This window comes from Pan paniscus, chromosome 3 (assembly GCF_029289425.2).
Source record: "Pan paniscus chromosome 3, NHGRI_mPanPan1-v2.0_pri, whole genome shotgun sequence".
Lineage (NCBI taxonomy): Eukaryota > Metazoa > Chordata > Mammalia > Primates > Hominidae > Pan > Pan paniscus.
In genome coordinates, this window is record NC_073252.2 from 39,113,117 (window position 1) to 39,136,044 (window position 22,928).

The 22,928-nt window shown below is 42.1% G+C and overlaps 1 protein-coding gene across 3 annotated transcripts in view; it reads left to right on the forward strand.

The window, feature by feature from the left end:
- FAM114A1 (family with sequence similarity 114 member A1) overlaps positions 1 to 21,031 on the forward strand; it is a 78,170-nt gene extending 57,139 nt beyond the window's left edge. For all 3 annotated transcript variants that reach the window (XM_063603512.1, XM_008957566.4, XM_024928676.4), the window contains 6 exons: positions 4,083 to 4,174; positions 6,295 to 6,456; positions 7,522 to 7,661; positions 11,009 to 11,081; positions 16,250 to 16,303; positions 18,741 to 21,031. In XM_063603512.1, the coding sequence (XP_063459582.1) occupies positions 4,083 to 4,174; positions 6,295 to 6,456; positions 7,522 to 7,661; positions 11,009 to 11,081; positions 16,250 to 16,303; positions 18,741 to 18,842 (623 nt within the window). In that variant the 3' untranslated portion in view covers positions 18,843 to 21,031. The remainder of the gene's footprint in view (positions 1 to 4,082; positions 4,175 to 6,294; positions 6,457 to 7,521; positions 7,662 to 11,008; positions 11,082 to 16,249; positions 16,304 to 18,740) is intronic.
- Positions 21,032 to 22,928: the final 1,897 nt, after the last annotated feature.

Below are 22,928 nucleotides of genomic sequence, written 5' to 3' on the forward strand. Positions count from 1 at the left end.
CTTTAGCAATGGTAGGTTTGCCTCGCCTTAATTTGACAAAACCCTGTTATCTCCCATAATATATCAATTTTCCCAAGAGGGCATCTCCAGATTTTCAAAACACTGTTAATGTTAATTAACTTAATTTAATAAATAAATGTCCTTCAGAAACTTAATGAAGAACTGGGAGAAAAGAATAGACGTTGTCATTAAATCAATCCAATTATCGAGTGTCACAACTCCAGAAAGGTTCAGGGATTATGCAAAAGCTGTCGTAAGGAATCTTTGCAGTGGGGGAAATCCAGGAGCAATCCAGCAGAAAATCTAGGAGCAAAATTCTGGAAGAAAACTGAGCATTTTCATCCATTTTTTTCCTTGTAAGCATTACGTTCCTAAAAGCCTCCTACCAACTAAATAATTTATTTGGTACTCTCAGAAAATGTAATAAACTATCATTTTTTAGATGAATTTAATATCGGTCTCCTCTGCATTTAATAATGTTAGCTAATGATTTGCATGTTTATTTTTCCAGCAAAGTGTAATTTTATCACACTGCCATAGATCCCTTAATGTGATTTACCATGGCTGAGAAGAGATTTTAAAAGGCCATTTTCTATTTTTATTGCTTTGGTGAAGATCTTCTCGGCCATGTGTACAGACCAAGAGTTGTAGTAATAGGTATTGTTTGTTGCAATATTTATTATCATCTGTTTTTATCAACCTCCATTTTTCTCTATGTTTTTTTTCCAAAATAGTTTCTAAAACTTGCTGTGTATGTTTTACAGAATTAATACACCTTTAAAAGCTGGAGCTCTACAAAGTGCTTGTATCTTAATTTAGTGTTGATTCCTCCCAAATACTTTTAATCTCCCTATGTTTGTATCAGTGTAGCACATAATTTGTTTACATAAAACTTCGTGTTTACAAAACACTTTCACGTTTGTTGCAGTATTTGGTCCTTATAACAGCTGTAAAGAGGAGATGAGTGGGTTTTATTGTCCTCAATTTTCAGAGGAGGCAGTGGAAGCTGAGGAAGCTCTGTGACTGGCCCCAGGCCACAGAACTACCAGATGCAGGAGCTGGGTAGAATCCATGCCTTCCAAGTCCCAGCCCAGAACTCTCTGTGCTCTGCAACACTGCCTCATACAGAGTGAGGGGCAGGCAGTTTGGGAAGAGACCTTGTCGATGCTGCCCAGGTGTGCCCAGCCCCTCTCACTGTCCTTCCCTGGGGAAGACTAGACCAAGACCTCTGCCCAGCAGAGAGAATCTCAGCTTCTGATAGAATCAATCTAGCTCTCTAGCTCTGTCTCTCTCTCTCTTCCCCCTTTTTTTTTTTTTTTTCCAGATAGAGTCTCATTCTGTTGGCCAGGCTGGAGTACAGTGGTGCAATCTCAGCTCACTTCAACCTCCGCCCTCCCGGGTTCAAGTGATTCTCCTGCCTCAGCCTCCCAAGTAGCTGGGATTACAGGCACGTGCCACCACACCTGGCAAATTTTTGTATCTTTAGTAGAGATGGGGTTTCACCACGTTGGCCAGGCTGGTCTCCATCTCCTGACCTCAAGTGATCCAACCACGTTGGCCTCCTAAAGTGCTAGGATTACAGGCGTGAGCCGCTGTGCCAGGCCCTCTGTATCTATCTCTGAGACTGTCTCTCTATCTCTGAGACTGTCTAGCCCTCCAGCTCTCCCTTTGTGTGATTAATGCATTCTCTTTCTTGAAGGCTCTGTTCAGGCATCACCTCCTCCAGGAACCCTGCTTCACACCCCTCTGAGAACTGGATTATATGCTGCAAAAGCCCCCTTAGAGCACTTCCTTCTTTGGGTTAAAATGATTTGCTTGTTGTGGCTTCATCATGAGCAAAGACAGCCGTCTCTGCCTCCTCCCTGCGCATACCTGCCTCACTCTGCTGCAGCCACGCTGACGCCCTTGCTGCTCCCATGGATGAACCAGGCATACTCCCTCCTGGACTCTACTCTTGCTGCACTGCAGCTGGAAGGCTCTTCCCCCCTGACATCTTGTAGCTGGCTCATTGCTCTCCTCCTCTAGCACATTACTCAAATGTCACCTTCTTAGTTAGCTTCCCTCCTGTCTTAGTCCCTTCAGGCTGCTATATCAAAATACCATAGACTATGTGGCTTATAAACAACAGAAATCTATTTCTCACAGCTTTGGAGACTGTAAAGTCAAAGCTCAAAGTGCTGGCAGATTCTGTGTCTAATGAGGGCTCCTGATCTCTGGTTCACAGCTGGTGTCTTCTAGCTGTGTCCTTACATGGTGGAAGGGACCAGCTAGCTCCCTGGGGCCTCTTTTTTTAGGGCACTAATCCGGTTCATGGGGGGCTCCCCACTTCATGATCTAATCACACCCCCAAAGCCTCACCTCCTATTATCATCACATTGGTATTAGGTTTCAAAATATTAATTTGGAGAGGACAGGGGCATTCAGACCACAGCACCTCCTGTTTAAAACTCCTAAACCCCAGCTAGCCCTGTATACTTCTCCATAAAACGTATCCCTTGACGTTGATGTTATTTACTTATCTGTTTAGTTTTATTTTCTTTTGTTTTTTGAGACAGAGTCTTGCTCTGTCACCCAGGCTAGAGTGCAGTGGCATGATCTCCGCTCACTGCAACCTCTGCCTCCCAGGTTCAAGTGATTCTCCTGCCTCAGCCTCCCGAGTAGCTGGGATTACAGGCGCCCGCCTCCGCGCCCGGTTAATTTTTGTATTTTTAGTAGAGACGGGGTTTCACCATCTTGGCCAGGCTGGTCTCAAACTCCTGACCTCATGATCCACCCATCTCGGCCTCCCAAAGTGCTGGGATTACAGGCGTGAGCCACCGTGCCTGGACTACTTATCTGTTTTGATTATTGATCTGTTTCCCTCATGAGAATAGATGAGTTATAGGTAATAATAAGCGGATCTAAGCTAAATGTTTTGAATAAATACCTACAAGCTATGCCAGGCTATCTTCGTGGGCTGCAGATCAACCATTTTGTCCATAAAACAGAAAATAGCATCTCCAGACAAGGGCTGGATGCAGTGTTTCTCACATGGCTTAGTCCCCTCTTCAAGGCTCTGCCTTCCCCCACTGGCATAAGCCACAGTATTTTCTTCTTAGAGAGTTCTGAGATCATGTAGTCAGGTGAGATAAATGATGCTTTTATTCTCCCCCAAACTGGTAATAAATCCATGTGGAATCCATTCTTTGGCACCTTTCAGAACTGTTAAAAATGGCATGGCCTTGCAGATACTTTAAAAGAGAAAAATAAGATTGTAATCTTTAACAATCTCTTTATTGCTCACAATGATCCTAATTTTTTTATTTTATGATATTTGATATTTTAATACATATACTGTTATATATTAATATATCATATTATATATTAGGCAATGTATTAATAAATTATTCTGTAAATATTCATTTTAGCACCTATGATATGTGAGGTATTGTGTTAGATGCTCTAGGATTCAAGAGTGAGCAGAAGAAATACTGTCTCTGTCCCTCAGTAGCTTCCAGGGTGAAAGGAAGACAGATCATTAAGAAATATTGTAGGACCAGCCAGGTATCCTAGGGAACCTTGGGAAATTTCTCCAGAGAGATGGTTGAGACTAATTTGGTTTATTCAGCACTGTGGCTCTGTGGACATAAAAGGGCACCTGGGTATCATTAGGGTTGCAGTGCTAAGCATAACAATATCGAAGTCATAAATATGATGTTGTCCCAGGTCTCTCAGGCCTGAGAAAGGTCATGCCTTTGTTCATCCCAGTCCTTCTTTCAGCAAATAGCTGCTGACCACCTATAGCTGTGAACAAGACAAGCGAGGTCCCTCCCTGACCTCTTGTTGCCTTTAGGTTTTCCTGGGGGTGTCCCTGCTGGAGCTGCCAAACAGCAAGACTTCAGCGGCCCTGCACCCGGATGCATCTGCTGCCTCACTGCCATGCTCACGAATGGAAGACATTCATCTTTGCCCGGCGGCTGGCGGGCAGGCTGCTACAACCTCCACTTAGTCTACCCCAGCTGCAGGCTGTAATGTTGGGGGAGCTGCCACATCCTGAAGGATGAAAAATAAATCACGCTTCTTCTGTCGTGTTCTATTTCTAGGCTTAGAGGAAAAGGGAGAAGAATTTGCTCGCATGCTTACGGAGCTTCTCTTTGAATTACATGTGGCGGCCACACCTGACAAACTCAATAAGGTCAGCACTGTCTGATTTATAGTTTCTGGTTAAAAAAAAAAAAAAATGCAGGGGAGAGTCTCTGTTGTAAAGTTCCAGAGATGCACCTGAAATGGAAAACCCCCAAATCTTATGTGACATAGTGCCGGGAGAGGAGTTTGAGGTCAGTAATTAAGATTTGAGGAGGGGCTGGGCGCGTGGCTCACGCCTATAATCCCAGCACTTTGGGAGGCCAAGGCGGGTGGATCACCTGAGGTCAGGAGTTTGAGACCAGCCTGGCCAACATGGTGAAATTCCATCTCTACTAAAATACAAAAATTAGCCAAGTGTGGTGGCGCATGCCTGTAATCCCAGCTACTCGGGAGACTGAGGCAAGAGAATCACTTGAACCCAGGAGGACAAGGTTGCAGGGAGCTGAGATTGTGCCACAGCACTCCAGCCTAGGTGACAGAGTGAGACTCTCTCTCAAATTTTAAAAAAAGGAAAAAACGAAAAGATTTGAGGAGGCAACATAATGGAATGTGGTGGTGGAGAACATGCTAGACTGTGTCATGAGATCTGCATTTTAGTTGTAATTTTACTAGTAATTACCTTGTAACCTTGAATAAGTCACTTACCTTTTCATGGCAAAATAGAATGTTATGTTGGAGCAGTAGTTATCATCAGGTTAGGGCAGGGAAAAAGGATGCAGAATCACCAAGAGGCTTTTTTCAAATTTCACCCCACCCCCCTTCTAAAGAAACATGCCAGAATTAGGTAGAGAGAGGCACGTCAGCCAGGTAAACCCCACAGTTCCTCCCACCTGGAGCACAGGGGCTACATCATGTCTAAGACCATTCCAGCTTTAACAATCTGGGTTCCTCTAATAATACCACAGTGTGTTTTGCAAGTTAGTACAAGGTCTTGCTGTGAAGTTCCTTTAGAGGCCATGATCATTAATTACTTAAAACTGCATGATGTTTTTCCATTCTCTCTCTCTCTCTTTCTTTCTTCTTTTTAGCAAGCAGTGGTTTACATAGGTACTCACTTATCCAGGTGGGTGAGGAAAAGGGCAGAATGAGGAGGTGAGATGAGTAATTTCTTTATCTCTGATAGGGGTCACTGATTCTGGCAGGTCAGTGACTTGAACACAGTGGGAAATTGCCTCATTCATCTCCGTGCAGCACCTGCCACTGCTCAGAGGGGGCATGTGGTGGCTCTGAGATTCCACTGGCTTATTTGCTTAAGGTTAAATCTTTGTCTGTAATAGAGGACACACTGAGGACAGTTTTGTTGGGTTTTCTCTCCCCAGATCTTCTTGCTGTTAACTCACCATTCAACACTCTGATATTTTTAACTTTGGCGTGTAAGATTTAACGTGAGAAGTAAGTTTAGTGTAAGCCCCAAAACAACTTTTACTTAAGCAAACAGCTTAAACTATAATGATAAAATTGGAGTGAGTCTGCCCCTTCGTTCTAAATTCAGGGAATAACAGGCAGGGGAGGAGGTTTCTGATTGTTTAATTTAGCCATGATTTTGCAGGGCACAGAGTGCGTAAACTGCACTCATGTGAAATTAAACTAGACACAGAGCAGCAGCAGACCTTTCCAGCAGCGCTTCTCTTCTCCCCCTTGAGGGTGGAAGACCTGTCATGAATCAAGAAATGCAGAGCCCTTCTTCACCTTCCCAGCATGATACATTATTAGGTTCACGAAACATGAAGAGCTTCCTGAGATGTATCAGATGAGGACATTTGCTGTAGCCGCGGCCCCATGGCTCAATTTCTAACACATATTTTTAAAAATACTATTGTTCTTTTATAGATGGTCATGAAAAGTGAAAAATATACTATAGATTTTTCAATGTGACTGTCATTTTTATTCTTATCCGAATATCATTTTTAAATGCTTTTTGAAGAGTCCTCAGGCCTGCATTGTTCTTTCCATACCTTCTGTTCTGTCCTTCTTTTCTACTTTATATTTACCAGAAAGCAACAACAAGGTTATCTTTTTAGGGGGTTGAAAAATTGCCCCGTCATCCTCCAAACATACAGAGATCCATTCTTGAAGGCTTAGAGACACTTGATTCTAGTCTTGGGGTTGGAATGACTTAGTTTCCATATTTGCACCATAAAAGGATTGTTTGGTTGGGGACCTCTGCAGGCCATGAAGAGGGCTCATGACTGGGTGGAAGAGGATCAAACCGTGGTGTCAGTAGATGTGGCAAAAGTGTCCGAAGAAGAAACAAAGAAGGAAGAACAGGAAGAGAAATCTCAAGACCCTCAAGAAGACAAAAAGGAGGAAAAGAAAACTAAGACCATAGAGGTAAATTCATTCTAGATTGTCCGCCTACAAGGTAATAAGAGTGTGTTCATTTTATTAGCAGCTTAATTTTAATTGAGGAGAGGCCATTTCTTTTTCATTTGTTCCATATTATAGAAATATAAGTAGGAATGCAATAAACACTGAAATTTCTCTATGCCAAGATCATTCATTGTTCAACACAGATTTTGTCACTTTTCTCCATAGCTTTACAATTATAATTTAAAGGGACAAAAATCTTTAGGAATATAGTTGATTTACCTTTACAGTAGAATTTCATTTTATATGCAAATATGTTACTATAAAATGTCTTTATGCCTCATAACTAATGAGGTAATTGAAGCCTTTAAAAAAATTCACTGCCATAGCTTTTATTCTGTAATTTAATAAATTTATGTCTGCATAATTTATATCCTGCCTATGTTCAATAAAGGAGTTTGTAGTAACTTCATCTTACACTGAGTTTTAATTTTAAAGAAAGTAACTTTTTGGCCGGGCATGGTGACTCCTGCCTGTAATCCCAGCACTTTGGGAGGCCGAGGCAGATGGATCACCTGAGGTCAGGAGTTTGAGACCAGCCTGGCCAACATGGTGAAACCCTGCCTCTAGTAAAAATACAAAATAATAATAATAATAATAATTAGCAGGGCGTGGTGGCGTGTGCCTGTACTCTCAGCTACTTGGGAGGCTGAGGTAGGAGAATCGCTTAAACCTGGGAGGTGGAGGTTGCAGTGATTAGATCACTGTAAGGAAAAATATCCATTGAGCTCTGTTCATTCAGCCAGCCTTCCACACACCTTCTTTAGCACCTGCCTGTTTTGTACCCAGCATTGCTGTAAGCACTGGGGATGCAGCTGTGAACAGACTTGCCACATCCCTGGGGGCCTTACGGCCCTTCCTGGCAGCATTACACTCAAAGTCTTAGATATATTCGTAATCTTCAGGTTAATTATTTCATGTATATTTGGGGTATTTTTGAAAGAATTATATCACTTCTAATGTCACAGCATTTTTTTAAAAAAGCATCTGCTCAGTAAAAAATTTCTTGCTTGTGTCTATTCATTTCAGGAAGTATACATGTTGTCCATTGAAAGTCTGGCGGAGGTAACAGCGCGCTGTATTGAGCAGCTTCATAAAGTAGCAGAATTAATTCTTCATGGACAAGAAGAGGAAAAACCAGCTCAGGACCAAGCAAAAGTTCTAATAAAGTAAATAAATGTTACTTTAAATTCTTATTTTCCCAGTTTTATATATAGGTACCATTCAGATACACACATACACACCCACACCCTCTAAGCCACTAGAAGATTCAGATTTCTTTTTGTTTGTTTTTGTTTTTTGTTTTGTTGAGATGGGATCTCACTCTGTCACCCAGACTGGAGTGCAATGGCATGATCATGACTCACTGCAGCCCCAAACTCCTGGGCTCACGTGACCCTCCCGCCTCAGTCTCCTCTGGAGTTGGGACCACAGGTGCGTGCCACCACATCCAGCTAATTTTTTAATTAATTGCAGAGACCAGGCCTGGCCGTGTTGCCCAGGCTGGTCTTGAACTCCTGAGCTCAAGCGATCCTCCTGCCTCAGCCTCCTAAAGTGCTATGATTACAGGCATGAGCCACCATACCTGGCCAAAGATTCAAATTTCAAGTCAACCAATTCCATTGTTCTACGGTCATCTTAAGAAATAAGGATTTTTTTGTTTTTTTTTTTTTGGAGACAGAGTCTCACTCTGTCACCAGGTTGGAGTACAGTGCCACGATCTCAACTCACTGCAACCTCCGCCTCCCAGGTTCAAGTGATTCTCCTGCCTCAGCCTCCCAAGTAGCTGGGATTACAGGCACGCACCACCACATCCAGCTAATTTTTGTATTTTTAGTAGAGATGGGTTTTCACCATGTTGGCCAGGATGGTCTCCATCTCTTGACCTTGTGATCTGCCTGCCTCGGCCTCCCAAAGTACTGGGATTACAGTCGTGAGCCACCACGCCCAGCCAGAAATAAGGATTTCTTTAACAAATGCATTATGTTAGCAAGAAGAAGAGTTAACTAGCCATTCTAGGAATTATTTATGAAGAGATTTAAGGGAAAACACACTAAATCATTGCATGAGGCATGAAAGTGCTTATTTAATAGATCAAAGTCTTAGAAGTAAAACCTTTGGAGGGTAATTACATTTCCAACATAGACATGAATAGAGAAAGGACACTTTAATGTAACTTCTAGCTAGATTCACAAAATAGGCAAATACACTCCACTGCTCCTGGGGACTTATACCAGGTCTCCATGTTCCGAACTCCGGTGATGATGGTCACTAATATTAACCAGTTCACTGTGGGTTGTATGTGTGCACGTATGTGTTGTCCTATATCATGTTCTTCAATAAATAATAGCTATTATCATTAGTTTATTAAGTAAAATTAAAATATATGTGTAACATATATGAATATGCAATCTAGTGAATATACATGAAAATAGTTGATATGGAGCATTCATGAAAATAGTTGGTATGGAGCTGAAAAATAAGCCTTTAACTTTTATGCACATGGCTGTATACTGTGATGTGGAAAATTAACATAGGCCTAAGTACCCTCGTGTTATTAGACAGACACAGGAGCCAAAATAGAGCCCCTGAAAATATCCAGGAATGGACACACACAGGTCTCAGCACACTCAATTTGCTAGCTAACTAGTCTTTGCTTATTACTGCTTTGACATTGTCGGTTGGGGAGTAAGTTTTTAGTGGAAAGATCTTCCAAAAAGTCAGCATTAGTGTCTTTGTACTGGCGGCATTTTTCCTCACTTGTAAAGATCCGTCATCTAGTCTAGATTTCCATATCTAAAAATATAAAAATCAAAGTTATTATAAGAACCACAGAATCCCCACCTTAATATTCCTAGAAAGAATATGCACTTGCCTAAACATTTAGAAGGAAGAGGAAAGGACAAAGTCAGGGAAGTTGAAAATGCTGAGGACAATCTGTAGGTACTGGTTTATCTTTGCAGTATGAATTGGAAAGAAGAGGGCCAAAGTTCAGAAGCCCCTAGGTATGGATAGTGACCTTACTCTTTGCTCCTTTCTGATTCCTAGCCCTGATTGTCCTGACCTTACCAAGCTGCACCCAGTCCCTGATTTGCCTGTACAATAAGTGCCTCCCTACCCACCTGCCCAAGAACATAGACTGAATGGCTCTGGGATATCTCCTGGCTTTACTCTTGGCCCTTTCTGCAGAAAAGTTTTGGATGGATGGGTGGGTGGGTGGATGGATGGGTGGATATAGCTCATAAAACCTATATATATTAGATAAGGCCTCTTTTATCAAAGCAAAACTTACCTCTACTGACTTTACTAGATATTTTAACATATAAGATTCTTAACTTGGGGTTATCATTCCCATAGCATTTTAATCACTATTCATGAGTGCTGTATGCACTAACTGATAGAAAAATATCAGACATTACCTACATTATTAGGTAATCAGATTGTTTTCAGTTTTTGTCATCATCCATAGTGTTAGGATAAATGTTGTTTTTGTTAAATATTTGTGTGTATCTTGCATTGTTTTCTTGGGATAAAGTTCTAGAAGTGGAATGCCAGCATAAACTTGGAATTTTGATATCAGTATTAAAAACACATTCTACATATTGTACAGGATCTTTATTTTGAAGCATATAATAAAAACATAATCAAACTATCCAGAGACACCTGAGTTTGAATCCCTCCTCTTCTGCATGTCCTAAGCAGGTTACCTAACTTTCTTACTTTTTTTTTTTTGAGATGGAGTCTTGCTCTTGTTGCCCAGGCTGGAATGCAATGGCATGATCTCGGCTCACTGCAACCTCCACCTCCTGGCTTCAAGTGATTCTCCTGCCTCAGCCTCCCAAGTAGCTGAGATTACAGGCGCCTGCCACCACGCCCAGCTAATTTTTCGGTATTTTTGGTAGAGACAGGGTTTCACTATGTTGGTCAGGCCGGTCTTGAACTCCTGACCTCCGGTGATCCACCCACCTCAGCCTCCCAAAGTGCTGAGATTACAGGCATGAGCCACTGTGCCACCTAACTTTCTTAAATGTCCGATTTTCCATCTATATAAAATGGAAATAATAATATAACCCATAAGGTCACCCTGAGGATTAAATATGATTAGGCACACAAAAGTGCTTAACATAGTGCCTCAGTGAATGTTCATGATTATTTTGAAATGACCAAAAAGCTGGAAACCAGCCATCTGGCCAGAGTGTATAAGCTCTACACATGTGGAGCTCAAGCCTGGTATTTTCCTGCACATGGTTTTGATTCCAAAAGAGGTCAAGTGAGTTGGATGATTATTCTTTAATTAAGCATGGAAAGAAAACCAGGATTAGATTAAACTGTGATTGTGAATCATGGAAGATGATTAAGGAAAACCGCCTGACTGCACATTTCTGTAGAGCATCTTCAAGCGTGTGTGGCATTCTTTTAAATGTCATAGTGAATTAGTATCAGAAATGGTCGTGACAGTTAAATTATTTTACCTTATTGAAAACATCCAAGCCTTTTTTTTTTTTTCTTCTTTCAGATTAACTACTGCAATGTGCAATGAAGTGGCCTCCTTATCAAAGAAGTTTACGAATTCTTTAACCACTGTTGGGGTAAGATTACAGTCTTGAATTTTTTTCACCTTTTTAAAGGGAAGTATGTCTGTGAGGAAATGTGGAGATGCAGCGCCTTCTTTAGTAGCTCCATAAAACTGAAGCTATGCCATGATGGAAGCTGAAGTCAGGCCAAGAGTAACTTCTCTAAGGACAGGCAGCTTAGGACTCTCCTGACTGGGTTCTAGCCTTGAATCTGCCATCTCAGTCTTACAAGATGTTGGGTGAGTGAGTTTTCAAACCTCTGTGGACCTTATTTTCTTTGTTTTTGTTTGTTTGTTTATTTTTGTTTTGTTTTTTTTTTTTTTTTGAGACGGAGTTTTGCTCTGGTGCCCAGGCTGGGGTGCAGTGGCGCGATCTCGGCTCACTGCAAGCTCCGCCTCCCAGGCTCACGCCATTCTCCTGCCTCAGCCTCCCAAGTAGCTGGGACTACAGGCGCCCGCCACCACACCCGACTAATTTTTTTATATTTTTAGTAGAGACAGGGTTTCACCGTGTTAGCCAGGATGGTTTCGATCTCCTGACCTCGTGATCCGCCCACCTCGGCCCTGCAAAGTGCTGGGATTACAGGCGTGAGCCACCACGCCTGGCCTGTTTGTTTTTTTTAAAGTGTCAGATGCAGGTTCCTTTTATTACTTAATATCTGTGATGTATGTGATTCAGAATCTCTGGTAAAATTATTAATTTTGAATATTCACTGTTGCCCTCAGAGCCTACTTTATAAGCCATGCAAGATAAGAGTTTTCATTTTTTTTTTTTTTTTTTGAGACTGAGTCTTGCCCTGTCGCCCAGCCTGGAGTGCAGTGGCACAATATCGGCTCACCGCAGCCTCCACCTCCTGGGTTGAAGCGATTCTCCTGCCTCAGCCTCCAAAGTAGCTGGGATTACAGGCACACGCCACCACGCCCAGCTAACTTATGTATTTTTAGTAGAGACGGGGTTTCACCATGTTGGCCAGGCTGGTCTTGAACTCCTGACCTAGTGATCCACCGGCCTCGGCCTCCCAAACTGCTGGATTACAGGCATGAGCCACCGCGCCTGGCAGAGATAAGAGTTTTCTTTGCTTCATTGTGGCACTTGACTTTAACCAAAAGAAAAAAATGTTACTGATTGGCTCAAGTGTTTCTATTATCAGGGTAACAAGTCTGAAAGGCTCAGCATTCACTTGGAGGCGTGGCCTCTGGTTATTTTCTTTGGAAATCAGTCATGTTATATAGCTTCACCTTAGTAGGCGCAGAGAAAAGTGGAAAATATTCCCTTTCACCTTCCTGTTTTTTCTCTTTAAAACACTGGATGCAAAGTCTAATGATGTTCTCCATGAGAAACAGCAGGTTTACTTCTTATTCTAATTAGGTTGTTTTCTCGGTTTCAAGTATATTAGTTTCCTAGGGCTGCTCTAACAAAGTACCATAAACTGGGTTATTTTCTCGTGGTTCTGGAGGCTAGACATCTGAAAGCACGGTGGTATCAGGGCCTTGATCTCTCCAAAGCCTCTAGGATTCTTTCTTGCTTCTTCCAGCTTCTGGTAGCCCCAGGTGTTCCTTGGCTTGTGGCTGCAAAACTCCAGTCTCTCTCTGTGTCTTGACATGGCTGCTTTCTGCCTGTGTCTCCACATCACCTTCCCTCCATGTATGTCTGTGTCAAGATTTCCCTCTGCTTATAAGGCCACCAGGCCTATTTGGTTAGCGCATGACCAATATGACTTCATCCTAACTTATCACACCACCAACAACCCTATCTCCAAATAAGGTCACAGTCTGAGGTGCTGGGGGTTAGGACTTCAATATGTCTTTTTGCAGGGTACACAATTCAAACCATACCAGGAAGCAACAGAAACACATTCTAAAAAATTTAGACAGAAAGGAGGCTTTATGAAAGGCAGTGGGGGAAATGAACCGCTGTGGGGACCCAGCACCAGAGCTCAGGCACACTCTTTTTTTATTTTTTGGAACCGTGTCTCGCTCTGTCGCCCAGGCTGGAGTGCAGTGGCGCAATCTTGGCTCACTGCAGCCTCTGCCTCCCAAGTTCAAGTGATTCTCATGCCTCAGCCTCCTGAGTAGCTGGGATTACAGGTGTGGGCCGCCACTCCCAGCTAACTTTTTTGTATTTTTAGTACAGACAGGGTTTCACCATGTTGGCCAGGCTGGTCTCAAACTCCTGACCTCAGGTGCTCCACCTGCCTCGGCCTCCCAAAATGCTGGGATTACAGGTGTGAGCCACGGCGCCCGGCCTACACATACTTTCTCTAATGTGCTGCTATTAATGTGACTCAGTGACAGCAGTTCCTAACCCTGTGTCTTTCCATTCAAATTCCTGGTTCCTGGGTGAAAAGGTTTGAATAGCTCATCAGCATGGGTCACATGTCCACCTTGGCTTCACTCAGCAGCACCTGGGGACAGTGTCTCATTGTGCAAACCTGCAGACTTACCTGGCTTCTGGGGCATGCCCCCTCCTCCTCCTCAGGCCAAGAGCATTTCTAAAAAGATGAGAAATGACCATGGACCTGGCTGTCACCCAAAAAGACACCTGTCCCCCACACTTCTGTCAGTGACTCTGTGAATAAGGGGTGAGCTACGCACCGCCTATTCATTCTGCTGTCAAGAAATCTGACCTGCTTCTCCTATTTTGTAAAACAACACCTTTTATGTTTGTCTAATTTCAGGCCTTCAGCAATAGAGCTTCACTGTATACAAGCAGAATGACAAGGGAGGTGGAAGCTCATTGATATGATAGGCTGGACAAAATGCATTTGCACCCTCGTGTGGTCCAAGTTACCTGATATCCATGGACTTTGATATAAACACTAGGCTTGCAGAGAGGTGCGAGGTCTTAATCAAGATGGAATAGCCTTGGTGACACCGGTTCCTAAGGCTCTATTGCACCCTCTTGTTACCCTTTTCACAGTTTACTAGGTGAGGAAACGGAGGCCTAGAGGGGTGAATTGATTCACTCAAGCCTCTCAGTAGATCTCCTAATTCCCAGTTGGTTATCCACCAGATACATCAGATAGACACCAACTCTTTGGTTCTCTGTGTTTGTTTAGGCTTGAGAGTGTGAATGTCTGTGTGCATGTTTGTATTATATTTTGCATAATATGTGTTAAATATTAATTTACCTACTAGTATTCATGGTATTGCTTTCCATTCCTTCTGCATATTGTATCCCAGCACAGTGCTTCTCAAACTTAAGGTGCACATGGATCAATTGGAGATGTTGTTAAAATGAAGATTCTTATTCAGTAGGTCTGGGATGAGGCTGAGATTCTGTATTTCTAGTAAGTAGTCAGGTGATGACAATGTTCCTGATCCATGGCCCATATTTTATGTAGCAAGGCTGTGGCAGATGGCTGTGCACTTGAACTTTCATATATATTTATATGTACACACACACACACATACAAGTGTTTGCATGAACAAAATCGGGACCACACAGGTTATCATTATGGGGAAGAAAAACCTGAATCTAAAATAGAATTTAGAAAGGCCATCTCACCACAGCAATACCTCTGATCTTGTGCTGTGATGAATCATTTACATCAAGTCAGTGTTTCTGTTCTCTAAAGCAGCCATTATTCATAACTTGAAGTTAATGAGTGTGTATTGCTCTCTAGACTCTATTTAAATTGCTTGCACACCTCATTGATTCTGAAAACCAATGTCATCTTATTGCCCTCATTTGATTATATTTTAGAGTTTATTGATAATCAAATAAACATGAAAGCAAATACCATAATGGATTTTCTGGTTACTTACTAAAATGACTGGGTTTTTAAAGAGGTTTCTCCCAAGGCTCCATTATGATTTCCCCTGGAAGACATTACTTCACCCTCAGTAGAGTAACGTCAATGAAAGTGGGCTGCTCTGGGAAGATATATTTAATTTATGTATTTTTGTTTACTCTGAACTCTTCCAGGTACTATAAGAGAAGCTGACTTATTAAGATTGCATCCTCTCTCTCTCCAATCCCTTTAATGGTTTATGGTCTAAGAGTAGATTGAACTCTTAGACAGAGAAGACTATTGATTGATAGACCGATAGCATAAGCAAAGATAATGATACCAACTCTGCCTTTCACTTTCTTTTTTTTTTTTTTTTTTTTTTTTTTTTGTTAGACGGAGTCTTACTCTGTCACCCAGGTTGGAGTGCAATGGTGCCATCTCGGCTCACTGCAACCACTGCCTCCTAGGTTTAAGCAATTCTCCTGCCTCAGCCTCCTGAGTAGCTGGGATTACAGGCACCTACCACCATGCCCAGCTAATTTTTTTGTATTTTTAGTGGACACAGGGTTTCGCCATGTTGGCCGGGCTGGTCTCAAACTCCTGACCTCAGGTGATCCACTCACCTCGGCCTCTGAAAGTGCTGCGACTGCAGGCTTGAGCCACCACACCTGGCCTGCCTTTCATTTTTTGAGCCCCTGCTTTATACCAGGCACTGTACTCTCTGCTTTATGTATATTTGCATTTTTCAAATGTGGATCTGCAGACCTGTTTTCAAGTTATATTTAAGAATGTCTTAATTTTGCTGCTCTTCTAGAAGATGCCCTATAACCAAGTTTCTATGTTTGCATTTAAAAGAAGAAAGAAAGAAAAAAAAGGAGTAGACCAGGGCTTAGACTAGGTTAGGTGAGTGAGGGACTTAACTCACCTGCAAAATGGAAGGAGGCCCAAAAAAGAAACAGAAAAAAACCTCAGGAATCTAGATAGATATTTTAATGAAATATATTTTAAAATAAAAGTGCCAAAATATTATGATCATCAAAATATCAAAATTTTAAGTAAAGACAGCATCCACTCTGCCTACACAACTCAACCTCCCTCACTTCACTCTTATCCCAGACCTGCTACAAAATTTACATAGTGAAAAAGGTCTCGGTTTCAATTTCTAGCTATGTGACCTTAAACAAGTTACTCAACCTTTCTGATCCCTATTCTCTCCTCTTTAAATTGGGGTTATCATGATACCTGCCTACCTCCTAGGATTTCCGTTGCAATTAAATGAGACTAAAAAGGTGCAGCAGCGGGTATGAAGCCTGGTCTGTAGGAAGCATTCTGCTTCCCCTCCTCTTCCTCTGCAAGAGATCCCTCAACAAAGCTAGTGTATTACATTTTACGTGGCAAGCCTTGTAGTATGAGCACCTAATCTGTCAATTTCATACTTCTGATTCCACAGAGCAACAAGAAGGCCGAGGTCCTTAACCCCATGATCAGTAGTGTATTGTTAGAGGTAAGTGGCCTCTGGAGAGAAAGTGCTTCTGAATCAAAGTAAATGTTAGAACTACTTTTTTTTTTTTTTTTTTGCCTCTCTTCCCCCACAGCAAATGTTATTGCAATTCTGAATCTCATCATCAGGTCTTTTTTGAGTAAATTTGTGTAGCTCAACCAGCTGTAAACCCTCTGATGAAGCAACAATACCTAATTTTCAAGAATTCCTGATTATAAAAAGAAATGCTAAGCTTGCACGTTATTTCTGTCACTGTTTCCTCCAAGAGAAGCAGATTTCTGCTGCCAAATTTGACACTAGATTTAACACTATGATTATTGGCTGCAATGAGGGGTTATTGCTCATCGGTGATTTTCATAAAAATGGGCATTTCCTTCTATTTAGAATAACCTTTGGTTTAGCTGGGTCTAATGTCCAAGCTGGCAACAATGACAAGGAGAATGTTTAGCCTATGCCCAGTCAATGACAAGGGACACCATCCTCTGTGACTTCTCACTCTGTGGCCTGCCCACTCACTAGGACTTTGCAGCATCAGTTGTGTTGATATAAAGCTGCCCCAACCAACACTGCTGTGTCTTTGCCAGAAATGGTAGCCTAAGAGAGAAGAGGTCCAGGAAGATTTCTCATTCTTGAATCATAGGCACTGTGTTCTACCTGTAGAGGAAAGGTAGAAGATTGGTAGAGGAAAATCTTCTGTTAGGGGCTAAACTATAAGTAACAGCCACGGGGCACCCAGCTGAAGGCACAAGGTGTTAACAAGCTAAGTTTGAACACGGGCAATGCATATATCATAGGATTTTGCTTTCTGAAGTGGCTGTCCATTGCAAAATTTGGAAATTACAAAAGTTCAGGAGGGCTACTGTATTAGTCCAATTTCACACTGCTGATAAAGACATACCCGAGACTGGGAAATTTACAAAAGAGAGAAATTTAATGGACTCACAATTCCACGTGGCTGGGGAGGCCTCACAGTCATGGTGGTAGGTGAAAGGCACATCTCACATGGCTGCAGACAAGACAAGAGAGCTTGTGCAGAGAAACTCCCCGTTATAAAACCATCAGATCTCATGAGACTTACTCACTATTACGAGAATAGCACGGGAAAGACCTGCCCCCATGATTCAATTACTTCCCATCAGGTCCCTCCCACAACATGTGGAAATTGTGGGACTTAAAATTCAAGATGAGATTTGGGTGGTGACACAGCCAAACCATATCAGCTACCTATATATTTATATCATTGTTTTGGGGACTTGTACCTTACTGTTAAGGAAAACGACAAAGGTACAGAAATAACTAAGTGATGGCACTGAATATTATTGTTTAGGATGCGGCCGCACAGTGGGATGGCATCAGCCAGAAGGAATAGGAGCTGTAGGGGCAGGTCTTGGAGGAACAGACATAGCTAAGAGAAAACCCTGGCAGTCAGAGGCAGAATGTGGTACAAGAAAAATCTCTCCCTTGGCCACCCAGAAGGCCTAAAATTAACTTACCATGTCAGGTATGAGAAATATGAGGTCAAATGTTTTTTCCGTTTCCCCAATAGATGTTTTCACATGTTTTAGTTACCCTAACCTTTAAATGGCCTCTCCATCCAATACTGTGTGTTAGTGCACCACAAAACAGGAATAATAATTTCAGCTATCCCAACCAAACATAAAGTACCATGCATAGGAGGATAACAGTGTTCAAGTTTGCCATGAATAACTGCCCAATAGTATCTCCAGTTAGCTTTATGTTGACCATTCTTGCTTATCTATCTGTAGGGTGGGACAAACTGAGCTCCTTCATACAGTGTTTTTGTGTTATTTCAGGGCAGTAGGGTTGATCTGGGAAAGAGATAGATAAGACAGGACATACCCTGGGCCAAGAAAGTACACACACTGATGGATCTTAAAAGTCCATAGAAGTGGCTCATGCCTGTAATCCCAGCACTTTGGGAGGCCGAGGTGGGCGGATACGAAGTCAGAAGATCAAGACCATCCTGGCCAACATGGTGAAACCCTGTCTGTACTAAAATACAAACAAATTAGCTGGGCGTGGTGGTGCATGCCCGTAGTCCCAGCTACTCGAGAGGCTGAAGCAGGGGAATCGCTTGAACCTGGGAGGCGGAAGTTGCAGTGAGCCAAGATCGTGCCTCTGCACTCCAGCCTGACGTCAGAGCAAGACTCTGTCTCAAAAAAAAAAAAAAAAAAATTCCATGAAAATGATTTGCCTCATTTTGAGTGAATTATTCTCTCTGTTAGTATAGATAATTGAGAGCTGGACATGCCCCATCCAAAAGCATGTGTTTACACTTGCTTTAAGCACCAATATTGCAAGATAAATATAATCCAATATTGAGGGGTGGGTTGAAGAGTGGGAACATTATCCAATTGGAAGTATTGTCAAGGTTGAACTATGAAAATAACCCTTCAACCTCATTTTTCTCCTCTCACAGGGCTGCAACAGTACAACGTACATACAGGATGCCTTCCAGCTGCTGCTGCCTGTTCTGCAGGTCTCACATATCCAGACCAGTTGTTTGAAAGCACAGCCGTGACCTGGCCAGACTCCATCTAGTTAAAGGAGACAGCTGGCCGCCTTGCCTCAATATGTACCATTTAAGGGGATGTTCTCTGTGCGCCTGGCCACAGATTTCCATTTGAGGACACTACAAGCAATTTTGCACAGACAATATTGAGAATGCAAATTTAGAGAGAGTTATCATTTCTCTCAATGTGTATAATTGTTTTTACAAACAATTGTGTTTTCTTTATGTTAATTTAAACTTACACAGCTTATATTGAAAATTTCCTTTCATCTGAAATTTATTTACAAATATTCGTGTTCATTTTCCTGGTTAAGCATGCTATATTTAGAAACTCATGGGGAGACCTTAGACTTTTGTTTAATCCTTTATGTTTCAACCTTTAAATGTTCCATTCTTATTGTATTACTTTAAATCAATTCTAAAACTGAACTTTGTTTTGTTACATAAATGTCGCAGGCAAAAATAACACTACTTATAGATTTTACCTATTATGGTAAAAAATAGGAACATATGGTCATTCTTTTTTTTTTTTTTTTTTTTTTGAGACAGAGTCTCACTCTGTCGCCAGGCTGGAGTGCGTTGGCACAATCTCGGCTCACTGCAACCTCCGCCTCCTGGGTTCAAGCGATTCTCCTGCCTCAGCCTCCTGAGTAGCTGGGACTACAGGCGTGTGCCACCACGCCCAGCCAATTTTTTCTGTATTTTTAGTAGAGACAGGGTTTCACCATGTTGGCCAGGATGGTCTCGATCTCCTGACCTCGTGATCTGCCCGCCTCAGCCTCCCAAAGTGCTGGGATTACAGGCTTGAGCCACCGTGCCTGGCTGGTCATTCATTCTTGCAACAAGCATTTATTGAGCACCTACTGTGTGCTCACAGTAAAGAAACGTGATCTTATCCCAGTAGAGGTAGATATTCTGAAAAAGAATAATTCTTACACTGCTTAAAACAGGGGTCCCCACCCCCAGGCCACAGACCAGTACCAGTCCATGGCACTGGTTAGGAACCAGGCCACACAGCAGGGGGTGAGCGGTGGGTGAGTGAGCACAGCTTCATCTGTATTTACAGCTGCTCCCCAGAGCTTGCATTACTGCCTGAGCTCTGCCTCCCGTCAGGTCAGCAGCAGCATTAGAGTCTCATGGGAGTGCGAACCCTGTTGTGACCTGCACATGCGAGGGATCTAGGTTGTGCACTCCTTATGAGAATCTAATGCCTGATGAATCTAATGCCTCATGATCTGAGGTTGAATAGCTTCGTGCCGAAACCATCCCCCACCCCCATCCCGCTACCCCGAGTCCGTGAAAAAATTGTCTTCCATGAAACCGGTCCCTGGTACCAGAAAGGTTGGGGACCACTGGCTTAAAATACCAATAAATTTTTGAACCTTAAAAACTTTGAAGAACAAGGTAAATTGGTGTTTTATTTAATGTCCTACCCTTTAATTTGTTGCATTTTCCTATACTCTTTACACTATTTTATCCCAAACTATGTATATGAGGTGAAAATATATATGAAAAGGGATACTGAAGAATATTTAGTTTAAAATTAATTTCTTATGATCACGAGCACATGATGGCATAATTACAAAGCTTGGAAGTATTCAAATAGAAAATCAAAGGTGTTTCAATACAGCAGAATCCCAGGACTGCATTTTAAAATCGCCTCACAGATCACACTCGCTGGTGGCAAATATCATCATCGTTGCTAAAGGACAGAAAATACTGATGTGTGTTTTAACTAACTGGTATATCGATCCATGGGAGGCTGCACAGAAGACCCTGCAGCCAGGAGGGGCATTGTCAGTGGCTGCTTCTCCTGAGCTCCACGCCTTCATTGCAGCTGCATGTTCTATACAATACACCCGCTTCACAGCCCCATGGACATCCCTACAGGCACTGTCATGTGAAGCCTTGCCTAGTAGTTCTCTCCAGGGCAAATGAAGCTCACAGTTTTGCAAGGTGGAAACCTCTTATTCACATTTGCTTTGATTCCCCGATGGAGTAGACTGCCTTTGTTCCATACAGGCAAAGTAAGGGTATTTTAATATCATCCTACTTCTTATTAGCATTTCATTTGTCTATGTACTGTATTTCATTTGTATGTCTCCTGAAACATCCAAATAGAGAGCATAAGAACACTTTATGTACAATATCTGGAAAAAAATTACCTGAGAAATCAATTAAAGATTTTTCCCCTTTTCTGATTGCCAGAAATGTTTTTATTAAGTCTAGAGAATGATTAACTGATGAAAATGTTGCATTTACCTCTTCATCAATTTTAGACTTTTTATGTGTAGGGCAGAGGAAATGATATAGATTTACAATTTCTTCACATCAGTTTTTTGTTGTTGTTGTTTTGTTTTTTGCATCAGATGGGTTTAGATATTAAGTGGAAACGTAAAAGAGAAACAAGTGGCAGAGCTCAGTGGCTCACACCTGTAATCCCAGCACTTTGGGAGGCTGAGGTGGGCGGATTACCTGAGGTCAGGAGTTCGAGACCAGCCTGGCAGACATGGTAAAACCCCGTCTCCACTAAAAATACAAAAAAAATAGCCGGATGTGGTGGCTCGCGCCTGTAGTCCCAGCTACTCGGGAGGCTGAGGCAGGAGAATCGTTTGAGCCTGGGTGGCAGAGGTTGCAGTGAGCCAAGATGCACCACTGCACTCCAGTCTGGGCGGCAGAGGGAGATGCCGTCTCAATTAAAAAAATAAAAAGAGAGAAAAAAAGAGAAACAAGCATTTCTCAAGGAGCTAGAATCCTAGACTTAGACTTTAAGCCTAACTGCACCTGTGTAGTGCGTGCATAGCAAAAACTTTAATGATAAAATGAAATATAAATGTTTAAAAGAATAAGAGATAATCATTCAAAAAGAAGTGGTTGGTGTCATTGGCGTTGCACTTATCTTCTAATGCTGGAATGCCTAAGGTTGCCAGGTGAAGACAGGCTGAGAGATGATTCCCTGGGCCTAGTTCCATAGTCTGTGAATTACATTATTTAAGAGAGAATAATCACTTAAAATAGATCCACCTTCCAGGATTTCTTACAGTACTGTTTTTCACCACCACTTTTAAATAATTGCTTCTTTGCTTTGCTTTAAAATCTGGCAAAGCGCAGGATCCAGATCTGTGCAAATGTCAGTCAGTTACTAAATGAATGATTTAACAGGCTTACCTTGGAAGTTTTTTATTCCTTCAATAATCCTTTACATAAATTGCATTCATTTCATTCTATGCAATTACCCTGAACAAGCGTGCCAGTTTTTTCTTAACATCAAGTGCAAAATCAGTTCTAGTCTAAATAATGAATGTAGGCCTGTGCCTGTGCCTTATTAAATAAGAAGCATCAAAAGCGGATCTCAAAATCAAAGTAAAATGAGTTCAAGAAAAACTGCTTTCAGGTATTGATACAGACGGATCGAAAGGGCAAAACTGAGCCCCAAATCTTAAAGCATAGGCCTTAGTTTAAATATTATACCCCACCAAGAAGAGAAGGCTCTGTTTTCTCTGAGTGTCACCCTGGACTGCACATCAAGCTCATAGCTAAATGAGCAGTGTGATGAGCTGAGGCCCTGGCAGGGGTGAGTGAGGTTGTGCTACAGCCTCAGCAATACCAGCTAAGGAACTATGGACCTCAGATGAGGGCTCAAAGGGGTTGAAGGAAGTTCAGCCTTCGGCAGGCTGAAGTAAAGTGCTGAATACAAGGTAGAGGCCTGAATAGGGAAATAAGACAGTTCCTTTGTGGTTTGTAGAAATTAGCTTCCCCAAGGTGCTCAAATACCTGGGAAGTCACCTTCTGCACAGGCAGGCCATGGTGTTTTCATGTTAGAAATAAAGGCAGACAGATTCCAATCACAGCCATCCCGGAGGTCCAGGATATAACATCTCAGGAAAGCAATTTAGCAACAATTTGAAATGAACATTTAATTTCTCATCTTTCCTAAAAACGTGTGTGTGTGTGTGTGTGTGTGTGTGTGTTGAACAGATGGGGTTGATCATAATACATGACTTCAAATGATTTAATTTTTTATAAAAGCAATTATTTTTCATGGTCAAGCTAGTTTTTTCTATAATGTAAAAACTGCCCTTTGATCTTCCTCCT